Below are 12585 nucleotides of genomic sequence, written 5' to 3' on the forward strand. Positions count from 1 at the left end.
AAAATAAAGATCTTTAGATTTGAAGGCGTATCATGGTCTAGCGTAGGTTGACAGGTTTGAACTTTTGGTCCTTGACCCGTTGAAGCCACGGCTATGCACGGTGGCAGGACATTCAGAACGACCCGCAGTTCGCCATCGTTAACGAACCTTTCAAAACTCAAGCCAACAAGGGAAACTTCTTAGAGATGAAAAACAAGTTCCTGGCCAGGCGGTTTAAGGTATGTTGTAAATAAAGAATATAAATAAAGTCTTCTGTTTAGTTTCTTTTCTTTTTGTTTGTTGTGATATCCGTGGTGGTTGGTTTTCATTGTGGCTTTTGTAGTTACGTTACACTTTTTGTCTTGCGTTGCGGTAGGTCATTGTTTGAAAGCTGCTTCTTTTGTTCTGTCATTTGTATCATAATTATATAGTTGTGTGTCTTGTTTTGGCATGCTTTTTACTTTACCTTTTGTTCTGCTGTTTGTGTGACTCCCGCCTGAAGATTTTATCTCTACATGTCGACACGTCACAATCGCAAACCCAAACCTCAATATGCTGACATGCGTTCTTGTGAAACTGCCTTGTCTCATTGTTTTTCCTGTTTTTCTTTTCATCACATGTTTCATATCCTTTTCTCTACATCCTCCTTTTTCTTTTCTCAGCCTTCCTCGCTTTCTTTCTCTCTCTCTCTCTCTCTCTCTCTCTCTCTGTCTTTCTCTTCTTCTCTTACATAATTCCGAATGCGTTGAGCAACCTGAGAACCGCTGTTATTCCAGTGGAACTTCTTTTAATTGGAAGCTGGTGCTTTCTCATGCTCATAAATCACTGGAACGGTTTATCGTTCCAGACGTAATTTTTCTGTCAATTCTGTTCAATAAATTTCTTAATTCCCTATTATTTTGCAGCCTATCTTTCTCCCTGTTTCACTCTCCCTCAGTCCAGATCTGTGTTCTCAGTCTTTGTTTTCTTTTAATCGGTTTTCTTTGTTCTCTCAACCTCTCACCCATGATACTTTTTCCATTCTCTTTTCTTCACTCTTTTAAAGCAGGAATTGGAGATTACTCTTGTGCTTAGATGATGTAATGAAAAAATTACTACCGTTCAAAAGTTTAGGGCAAGTAAGATACATATATATATATATATATATATATATTTATATATATTTTTTTAAAATGTTTTATTCAACAAGGATGCATTAAATTATTTAAAAGTGATGTTAATTTGTTACAAAAGATTTCTATTTAAAAAAATACTATTCTTTTGAATGAAAAAAAAAATATATACAATATCATAAGGATAATAATCTTTTAGTTTGTATATATAGTGCTTTATTTAGCATGCTGGTCGCTTTTTGAATTGAATGTCTTTTGAATCACCATTGTTTTTTTAGCCATACAAATTTAGATGGTAATTTTTAGCTGGAGTGCCACGTCAAGTAGTTAGTGGGTTGCCTGAACAACTAGCTGACTAATTTAGTTTTACACATCTCTAGATCTAAGATCTCTCTCTCTCTCTCTCTCTCTTTCTCTCTCAGTTGCTAGAGCAGGCCCTGGTGATAGAGGAGCAGCTGCGTCGGGCCGCGTACCTCAACATGACCCAGGACCCGACTCACCCGGCCATGGCCCTGAACGCTCGCTTTGCTGAGGTTGAATGTCTAGCTGAGTCCCATCAACATCTCAGCAAGGAATCGCTCGCTGGAAACAAACCTGCCAATGCCGTCTTGCATAAGGGTGAGGAAAGTTTGTGTGTGTGTTTGTGTGGGATTTGTCTCATAAATATCTTTAAATGAAAAATGAGAGGGAATATGTTTGTGTGTAACTCAGACAAAGTTTGCTGGCGTCTTGAGGGTCTGATAAAAGGCTTCTGGATAGATCCAGTGGGACCAGTGCTCCTGCCAGCTCTGATATGGGAACAGTTCAAGAACACAAGGCACTTTAAACGTCCTGGAGTTTTCTCAAGCGTGTTGTTTAATCTGTGCCGATAAACCATGTATTGGATACCAGTTCACTTGGCTTGTCGCTCTTATTATTGTCTGAAATTGCTGAGAGAACTGCCAATAAATTTCACTTTTGACAATCAGAATTCACTATGTCACATTTAGTTAGCCTCCTGAACTGACGATTGGCTTTTAAAGCTGATATTGATAAAAAAGGTGCCTCTTTGATATGCTTCAAAACAAGTGCTAATTTAGTATTATTTATACACTTTTTAATATTTAGTATATTATATACAATAGTTGGTAAAGAATATAATATGTGACCCTGGACCACAAAACCAGTCTTAAGTCGCTGGGGTATATTTGTAGCAATAGCCAAAAATACATTGTATGGGTCAAAATGATCAATTTTTCTTTTATGCCAAAAATCATTAGGATATTAAGTAAAGATCATGTTCCATGAAGATATTTAGTGAATTTCCTACCGTAAATATATCAAAACTTAATTTTTGATCAGTAATATGCATTGCTAAGAACTTCATTTGGACAAATTTAAAGGTGATTTTCTCAACATTTTGATTTTTTTTTCACCCTCAGATTCCAGATTTTCAAATAGTTGCATCTCAGCCAAATATTGACCTATCCTACCAAACCAAACATCAATGGGAAGCTTATTTATTCAGCTTTCAGATGATGTAGAAATCTCAATTTCAAAAAATTTACACTTAAGACTGGTTTTGTGGTCCAGGGTCACATATAATAATGCTTCAAGCTCTTTTAGTTGTTAAAGTCGACATTCTGAATTCATGTTCCTGCTCCTGAAGTCTTCAGCTTGAAGCAAAGATTCTATTAACAATTACATATTTAACTTTACAACCAAATCCTGTCTGCTTCTGTTAGTTTCTACAACCTGGTATGTTGTAATGATGGATATTTTTGTAGTTCTTAACCAACTGGAGGAGCTTCTGAGTGACATGAAGGCAGACGTAATGCGGCTCCCAGCCACACTCTCTAGAGTCCCGCCAATCACGGCCCGCCTGCAGATGTCAGAGAGAAGCATCCTCAGCAGACTGGCCAACAAAGGCAACGAGACACACACACCGCCGGTAAACACGCAAGCACAACTAGATATACATATTCATACAGGTATTAAATTATTACAAAGTACACTACCGCTCAAAAGGTTGGGGGCAGTAATTTTTTCAGTAAGGATGCATTATAAGGATACAAATATCATGGTTTCCACAAAAATATTACTGTTTTCAGCATTGATAATAAGAAATGTTTCTTGAGCAGCTAATCAGCATATTAGACTGATTTCTGAAGGATCATGTGACACTGAAGACTGCAGTAAATTCAGCTTTGTCATCACAGGAATAAATTACATTTTAAATTTGACTAAAATAGAAAATGGTAATTTGAAATTGTAATAATATTTTACATTTTTACTGTATTTTTGATCAAATAAATGTGGCCTTGGTGAGCATATGAAACATGTTGAAAATAAAAACCCATTAAAAATCTTACTGACCGCCAATGGTGTACATACACTCTTCACAAGTGGTAAATGCTCAGGCTTGTAAATATTTAACTATTAATATATTTGTATCTGTATATTTCAGTTCTAAACATATTCCATGCAATTGAAATATATTCATAATGACTGACACTGAAAGGAATTAATAAATAATATAAAAGAGTATTTGTTAAGAGTTTCAAAATGAATCTTATACAACTCTTGAGTTAAGTTTGTATTTTTTTAGCTGCTTAAAACTAACTCCCTTTGCATCCTAGGTTTATAACACGCACTCTTTCTCTTTCTCTCTTTATCTAGCCTATTCCTCCAGGCCCGTACGCCACCCCACAGAACTACGGCCCTCCTTTCACACCTGCACCTTCAGCGGCTCTCACTCTGGCTGGGGCCAACTACACCCAGATGCCCCCTGGCGCTTTCATATCAGGTCAGTTTTTCTGATCCGTTCCCAGAAAGGCACCCCAAAACAGCCTTGAGTGATCTCATACTCTGGTTACACTGAACCATTTTAAAGGCATTTCATTTACACTGATAAAAAACCAGATCAGCGATTGTTAACTGCTCATATTAAACGAGGGATATTTGTACGCAAAAGCACGTCAAGGTTGTAAAACTGATAATTTGAATTTTTGTGATTTTAGAAACAGTGTGTGTGTGTATGTTGTGCTGTCTATGTGTATATATGATATATGAAATAGAAAGAAAAATGCTGGAAGTGATGTGGAATTCTAAACATAAAGTTCTTAAATGACAAGTTTAATTGAAATCTGTTTTGACCAGCTGGAGATACTGATGTGTTTGTTTGGTTGGTTTCAATTTGAAAGGCAGATTTGCTTGCCATCTGTTGATCATGGCAGTCTCAAAATGTGAAAACAAAGTGCTTCTTGTAAGCAGCTCTGGATTAGAGCATCTGCTAGATGGTGAAGTGGTGAAGTAAATTTTTTTTGGATGTTATATTCTCCTGTCGCAGCTTAATATGCAGAGACAGCTATAAGTAGGCCATTCATAGGATGATTCTGCCTAAAAATGTAAACACTGTGGCTCTGTGGTGCTATCAAAACATTGCTCTACAAGTTTGAGCATCCAATGGCATGAGTTAGGGGCGGAGCCACCTGTTTGGCTGGCCAATGACAGATGGAGAGGGGAGTGTTCTGAAAACCTGTTTGCATACAATTATTATTTTTGCAGTTCCTTTTGGTGACGTGGTGTAGAATGTACTGTACCTTTAAGGGCTGAGGAATTCTTGGTAGCATTAGTAAAATGTAAGCAGATTTGTAAATAAACACGCCATACACATATAAAACACCAGTGAACACCACATTGCGCATTGTCCTACAAACATCCAGTCAGTAACCAAATGAAATGTGTATATAGCAATTATTTCACAGATTGTATTGGTCCTTCAACTGATTTAAACCAATCCTGTGTCTTTTTAATTGATTCATTAAAAGAATCAGTTCAAAAGAGTAATTTGTGATATACTATTATAGATATTTTGAGATGGTTTTTATTTTTATATTTTCAGTTTTTATTTTCATTTTAACTTTAGAATAATTTTTAGTTATTTTATGTTTTTGTCATTTTATTAGTGTTTTTAAATATTACTATTAAGGTTTCATTTATTTTCATTTCAGTTTTAAATGATTTCCATTTACTAATCTTAGCGATTCTTCCTATTTCATTTAATTGCCAAGGCAGCATTTCTAATATTTATAACTTTTCAGTTTAAGTTTATCATCTAATATTGATATTTTACTTTATTTCAGCTTCATTTTAGTTAACAAATGTGTTTTTAATAGTTTTAGTTTTTAGCAAGCAGTGATTTATTAGATGAGAAATGGACAGTGCTTTAGGCTATAAATTCACCATCTCATGATTAACGTGGCAAAATCCACACGATTCAACTTCTCTCTGTTTTTTTCTTTCTCTTTCTCTCTCTGTCTATTTGTGTTTATGTGGGCGTACATGTGGGTGTACGAATGCTCTATTTCACAATAATTTGTGAGGTCAGTGTATGAGAGGCTGGATTTGACATTTGGTATGTAGTTTCTCTAAAGCACTGATTCTTGAAAAAGGTTTCATCAGTTATCAAACTTTTGATGGACCTGAAATGACTTGTGTTCCACGGATTTCAGTTTTTAGTAGTTTGGTATTTAATACTTAAATTGTAAAACATGGTTACAGATTTAATCCTTGCTCAATATGTCACTGTTCAGAAATGCGAGCACATGTACTGTCCTAAGTGAAAAAAAAAACTACACTGACACAAGTCACACTTGATGTATTCATATTTCTGCAAAAATATGATTCTGGTTAGCACACTTAATTACATTTTAATTTGAGAGGGCCCCCGTGGAATTTTGGCAAAATTATTTCACGGTCTCCATCTTTGGTCCAAGAGAACAGATAAGCCCTGCCAGTGAGTTTATTGTTTCAATATTAGCTCTGTAACAGCATATGTGTGCAGGAAGCACTGAGAAGAACAAATGTAGTTGTTTTTGTTTGCCATTTTCTGTTTATTGATCAGAGGCCAAACTCCATCCATCGTCCTGACTGTTTTTACCCGTACAGAGTGGATTGAGTGTCCTGATACCAATCTTTCTACCACAGCGTCTAAGGGAGGCATATTTTCTTGCCATGGTGCTTTTTCTGAAAATGTCATTACAGTTATCCAGAACCTTAGCCGTGCCAGGAATCGCTCAGCCGAGGGAACATTTTTTTGCTTTTCTACTCAGATATTTTTAAGAGAGAGAAAAAAACCATAAAGAAACACAAATGTGCCTGTGCCTTTACGCCGGTTTTTTAAACCCCCTGGAGGCAGAACTAGACTCTCGCTCACTCGCTCTCTCTCTCTTCGTCTGTCTCTCTCTTTCATTCTCTGTCTGTCACTGAAATAGCCCCAGACTTCAGATCCTGGTGGGTGTAGAGGCTGATTGGGTTTGTTGAGGCTGTACACGCTGAACCCTCGCCTGGCTAAAAATATGCCCCACTTGGGGCCCGTTTGAACCCACTGGTCCCTGATTAAGACAACTGCGGTGACCCCAGTTTAAACCGAGCCAGGGAGCGAGATGAGAACAGCATGCCAGACTAAACAAAACAACGAGAGAGAGAAAGAGATATAAAAGAAAAGAGAAAAATGAAGGACAGACTGTGTTGATCTGTTTTAACGTACTCCATAATAGGACATTTTTTGGACCCGGTCAGACATCTCTCTAAAAGACAGAGGAAGAAGTGAGAGGGAGGAGAGAGACAAAATGGAGTGTGAGCTACGCTTTGCCTCTGTAAAAATCCTAGCGGACCCCGTAACATCTCGCTCAATCATTCTTAAAGTTGTCAGAAATAAAGACTTTGGCGAGCACGTCTTGTTTTCTTTTTTAAGTCATTGCCACTTAAACTCTTAGCGTTTTACATGTCATGAACTTTATGGAGCAAAAGGTTTTAGACACATTATGTCAACACAGATTTCTTTGGCAAAAAATGCCCGAACGTCTATTTTTTTTACCTTGTGAAAGTTCGGTGCGTCACTGCTCTCGCAGCCAGTGGATGTCCTGAGTCTGGCTCTCGGGATTATTTGTAAGAGCGGGAGACTCAAACTGGGAGATTTTTTTATGTTTTTTCTTTGTTCGTTCGAGAGAAGGCCTCCTTCCAGCCTCCTGACTACAGTTATGGGTTTTTCTCTGTTTTCTCAATATTGAGGACTGATACTATGCCACTGATTGACCGCTCCCTACCCCCCCAGTGTCTACAGTCTGCCCCCTTTCTGCCTCCACAGAAGCTCCGTCCTGCCTGAAGACCAAGGAACATGACGTGCTGCAGCGCCAGAGGGTGGTGGACCTGTGGAAGGATGGCAAGTCGGAAGGGTCAATTGGGCAGGAGCTTCGCATGCCTAAATCCACCGTGCACAGCATCATCGTCAAGTACCGCCTCAGCAACACGGTGGAGAACCTGCCACGCAACGGACGGCCCAAAAAACCATGACCTGAAAGAGCGGTGGATTGAGGACGGGAGGGATGAAGTGACTGTAGAATGTGAGGGGCAGAAAGACTAGGAAAAAAACTATAAATAAATTAGACAGGATTGGAGGTGGGAATGTCTGAAAATACTGTAGCCGAGAGAATATTGTTGCAGGCTGCTGGACTTCTTGAGAAAAGATACTCTTCAGGCGAAATGGTTATTAACAGATAGACAAAACGAGCAAATGCAAAAGAGAGAAGTGAAGTAGGGAAAAGGGAGCTGAAACGAGAGCCGTTTGGACGACGAAAACACAGACCTCTTCTTCCATTTCTGCCCTTTCCAGCACTTTTTTTCTCTCTCTATCTCTCTTCCACTCTCACTCTCTCTCCCCTTGCCCCCTCCGTTCCCTTTCTTTCATCTGTCGGTCCGAGAGAAGTCCCAGCAGATTAATTTTTCATTTGGCCGAAGGAGCGAGAGCGCTCGTTTAAGTGCCCGAATCCTTCCCTCCCTAATTCCACCACAAATCACTATTTCTCTGCATCCCTTTATACAGTATCTCTCTTTCTTTTATCATTTATCCACTCTCCTTCTGTCGTTCTCTCTCTCACGCACATACAGCCTCACAGTGTCAGAAGTGAAGGATTCCAAAGACGGCAGTTTTTCCAAAATACCACAAGTTTGTTTTCTGTCATTAAAACCCCTGACCCAATCAAAACTGTTTTGGAACTGAGGCACAGTGGAGTGGAACTATCTTTTTTCCCCTGGAAACTGCGGACCTTTTGAAAAACTCTGCAGCCACGGACTCTCTGCGTTCCTAAACCAGGACTGTGAAATGTTAAAATGGCATGAAATCGCTCCATATATATGAAGACTGACTTTTCATCACAGCAACCTGACCAGCGGGCTGACACAGACAGATATATATCTGCACCTGATCTGAGATCAGTTGTATGATTTTCCAGAGCTAACTTGTTGAAGAAATCCTGGGTCAGAAGACCTTCATGCTGAGCATGCACACGATTCAACCTGTCCAACCAAATTCCTGCGCTGTGCTAGAGCCAGATTCAATCCCCAGCAGGACATTTATACAGTACAAGACTGTTGTATGAGAACACCCTGCATTCTACAAAAATGCACAAACACACCCACGTGTGCACACTCACGCACGCTTGAGAGCCACTTAAGTAGCTCTGTATTTTCCACCACATGGTGTCTTTTATTGAAGTGGCTGAGTGTGCGTGTGTGTGCATGCAGTATCAATGAACTGAAGCTAATTGTGCGTATGTTTGTGTTCGGTTGGGGTTGATACTGTACGAGTGAAGATTCAGGGCTTCTGGTGTGTGGGTTCTTCTGTGTGAGTGATTAATTGTGTGAGTGCGCTGGTTGTTTGAATAGGCTGGGTCACTGAGGCCAGATGCCATCTCTGCATGTTTTTCTGGTTTACCGAGACGTAGAGGCAGGCTGGTGTGCAGAAGCAAAACTTGGTGCCCTCAGATAATGTTTGGTCAGAGAAAGATGGTGGAAAGGGAGACAGTCTGAGAAAGACATCAGAATAGCAGGTTTATGGGTGACTAGCGGATAAGTGATTAATGTTTTGATTATTTCTTTAATGAATTAGGATGAAAAAGCCAAATTTATTTTCTGTATTTTATATAAAAGCAAGTTAATTAACATGTTGCCCAATGTTCTCTTCCAAACACTGTGCAAATTGAAGGCTGTAAAAACAAATATAGATGTATAAAAGTGGGCTTTACTAAACACTATGGCCAATAAATATGAAATAAAATAAATGAGAAATGTTGTTTACAGGAACACAAACATTCCCAGACATAGAGTTTGGGGTTGGTAGGAATTGTTTAATGTTTAGAAAGACGTCTCTAATATTCACCAAGACTGCATTCATTTGATATGTCATTCTAAAATACTGATTTGGTGCTCCAGAAAGATTTCTTATTATTATCAATGTTGAAAACAGTTGTGCCACTTAATATTCTTGCGTAAACCATGATACATTTTTCAGGATTCTTTGACTGAACAGAAAGTTGAAAAGTTATTTTCTGAGTAACAACAGTGTTCATTTCTTTAAAAATTCTTAGTGACCCCTAACTTGTGAACAGTACTGTATTAATGTGTTAATATAATTTTTCCTGAATAAGTTTTCCTGTAAAGGACTTCTTATGTTTATATCTCATTACAGTTACTGCTCTTTTAAAATAATTTTACTGGTGGTGCATATATTTCAATTAAATTATTAAATGAGACATTTAAAATCTGAATTTAACATCCAACAAATTTCATCAAAATGAATTATTGACCTTCATTGATCGCGTTAATTAAGTCTTTTAAGTAAAACATGGCCCAATTAATACATAATGATAGTTATTTAATTTGTTTTGATTATTATCATTCATTCATTATTATTTATTTGATTAATTAATCATTGCAGCTCAAAGTATGAGAGACAGATAGCCAGGGAAGAGAGACAAATCTAAAAGAAAGAATCAATCTGAGAGTGAATCAGTCAGAGAGGGAAAGAAAGGCAGTCTGACAGAAACACACGGTCTGAGAGAGACATTTTGGAATAGAGAAAAAGTCTGAGTAAAAGTGGTAATCTGAGAGAGACAGTCTGGGGAAAAGAAGAAGCCTGAAAGACAGTGAGACAGTCTGGGAGAGAGACAGTCTGAGTGAGAAAGCCAGTTAGTTCCAAGATTGTTGATTGTAGAAGCAGAGAGTCAAGACACTCCGAGATCTGAATCTGAGTAATGAATTATTTTCCTTGGCTCGCGCTGCAGAAGTATGCAGTACAACGTTCAGCGATATGAAAGTCACCCGGCGGGTTTCTAGCTCAGCATTTCCCCCTTGTAAAGGAGCCCCAATGCATTCCAAGCTCTCTCCAGACGCGTTCCCATCTGAAGGCCATGCATTCTTCTTCTCTTATTGCATGTTTACGAAACGGTGCCAGTCTTAATCAGATAATTGAACTCAAGCGTTACCATTAGCCTGTTCCAGTGGACACATTTCTTTTTTTGCATACTCCAGAACATTAATCTCAGCCAAAACCTGTAGCACAACAAACGACTCTAGCGTTTTTGTCCTTGGAAAAACTTAGGTTGTGTAATTTTGAGGAACACGTGCCAAGAGGGATTGTTCCTTTGAAGAACTGTTCCTCAGTTCCCTGCATGTTTAGGCCTGAGACAAAACAGGTACCCCGAGTGCACAGTCAAGGTGGCTGTCAATCACCTGTTCAGGATATTGTGCAACCAAAAATTACATTTGGACTTTTAAAAATGGCTTGAAATAAAGATGCAGTTCTTCAAACCAAAGGAATTAAGTGCTATAACCCCATTTATAGAATAGAATAGAATAGAATAGAATAGAATAGAATAGAATAGAATAGAATAGTCACATTTGCAAAATTTTGGCAAAATTTCATGGACAAAAATGGTCCATTGTCAATAGTTTAGCGATGCATGTAGCACTGCTCAAATAGAAGTCACTTTCAAACCAAGCAACTTTCTGTTGGTCAACGCAACATATTCGCGTGACCATCTTGAACGTGAGCAAATTTGCAAATCTCACGCAAAACTCCCAATTGTGCAGATTCCTGTCGAAATTACTGGATTTCGCCCATGTAATTTTGCTGAGCAGTGGTAGGCTAAATGTAACCGTAACTTTATATTGTAGGCCATTTATAGTCATTTATAGTCAGGTACTGTAGGATGTTCCCGGCAGGACAGTTACACGTGACTCAGAAGTTTATATGTGACTCAAATGATGGCAGCTATCATGTCTGTCTGAGTCATACTGTGAGTTTGTTAAAAAAAAAACTACAAGTACAGCAAATTAAGCTAAAGAATTTCAAACACTATACACTCACTATGTGCTTGTGTGTGGTGAACTAAAATGCTCAGTACTGTTGTCCTCACATACATTTCTTTATAGAAGACAATGTTTTGTATTATTATTATTACTGTGTATGGTATATAGTATACTCTGATTGTATGCAAGTTTACCCATTAAAGGATGTCCATAATGGAGCACAATGTGGTTTTGTATATTTTTTTGTCTGTGGCTAGGTAGGGATGCACAATATATTGGTACTGTATCAGTTAATAGCAGTTATTAATGTTTATTGGTTAATTTAGATATTTAATTGTGCATGTTCATTTCCCCTATTTTTACATTTAAAGTGATATTTCACCCAAAACCATTCTGTCATTAATTACTCACCCTCATGTTGTTCCAAACCCGTAAGACCTTTGTTCATCTTCGGAACACAAATTAAGATATTTTTGATGAAATCCGAGAGCTTTCTGACCCTGCATAGACAGCAACACAACTGACACGTTCAAGTCATCGTTAGAATAGTCCATGTGACATTAGTGGTTTAATCTTAATTTTATGAAGCTACAAGAATACATTTGAAAACAAAAATAACAACTTCATTCAACAATTTCTTCTCTTTTGTGTCAGTCTTTGATGCACATTCACGACAGTACCATGACGCATGTGTGTGCATTCCTCTGCTTGTAAACAAGGCGCAGCGCATCCTGGTTCTATGTCAGAATGCCTGCGTCAGCAGCACCACACGGATGCGTCATGGTACTCTCGTTAATGCGCAACGGAGACTGAAACAGAAGAGAAGAAATTGTTTAATAAAGTCCTTATTTCTGTTTTCTTTGCACACAAAAAGTATTCTCGCAGCTTCATAACATTACAGTTGAACCACTAGTGTCACATGAGCCCTTTTCACACTGCACGTTGGTCCCGTAAAATTGTCGGAGTACCTTCTGTGTGAACGCAAACACGTCCCGGGATTGATTCCGGGATTGATCCCGGGTTGGGGACCTAGTAACATTGCCGGGTTCAGTCCCAGAAAGAACGCTGTGTGAACAAAAGCTGGATCAATGCCGTAAAGGGTGTGTCGTAGTGATGACGCACATTATCGTGCGACTGTTTTACCGGGTGTTTTGAAGGCAGATCAACGTTCGCAACGGAAAAATATGTGCAAACTGTAATGAAGCAGAGATTAAGGAGCTCCCCACTATCCGCACTGAAGCTGAGATCGTCGCCAGCTTTAGTGAAACGGTACACGTCACATTACCCGACACATCGTAATGTCACGTGTCTTTTTTTGTCTGAACGCACACACATATTCCGGAAAATCACTGGCAGTGTGAAT

At 38.6% G+C, this 12585-nt stretch overlaps 1 protein-coding gene across 5 annotated transcripts in view; it reads left to right on the forward strand.

Moving 5' to 3' along the window:
* Window positions 1-12585, forward strand: part of chd3 (chromodomain helicase DNA binding protein 3) — a 47898-nt gene that overhangs the window by 30842 nt on the left and 4471 nt on the right. The window contains exons 36-40 of one of the 5 annotated variants that reach the window (XM_058781162.1): window positions 86-218; window positions 1514-1709; window positions 2858-3021; window positions 3750-3876; window positions 7222-11704. In XM_058781162.1, coding sequence (XP_058637145.1) covers window positions 86-218; window positions 1514-1709; window positions 2858-3021; window positions 3750-3876; window positions 7222-7427 — 826 coding nt within the window. In that variant the 3' untranslated portion in view covers window positions 7428-11704. Of the gene's footprint in view, window positions 1-85; window positions 219-641; window positions 1006-1513; window positions 1710-1802; window positions 2159-2857; window positions 3022-3749; window positions 3877-7221; window positions 11705-12585 lie in introns of those variants that run through there. The other 4 variants (XM_058781161.1, XM_058781163.1, XM_058781164.1 and 1 more) reach the window with 4 other exon arrangements.

This window comes from Onychostoma macrolepis, chromosome 07 (genome assembly GCF_012432095.1).
Source record: "Onychostoma macrolepis isolate SWU-2019 chromosome 07, ASM1243209v1, whole genome shotgun sequence".
NCBI classification, from domain to species: domain Eukaryota; kingdom Metazoa; phylum Chordata; class Actinopteri; order Cypriniformes; family Cyprinidae; genus Onychostoma; species Onychostoma macrolepis.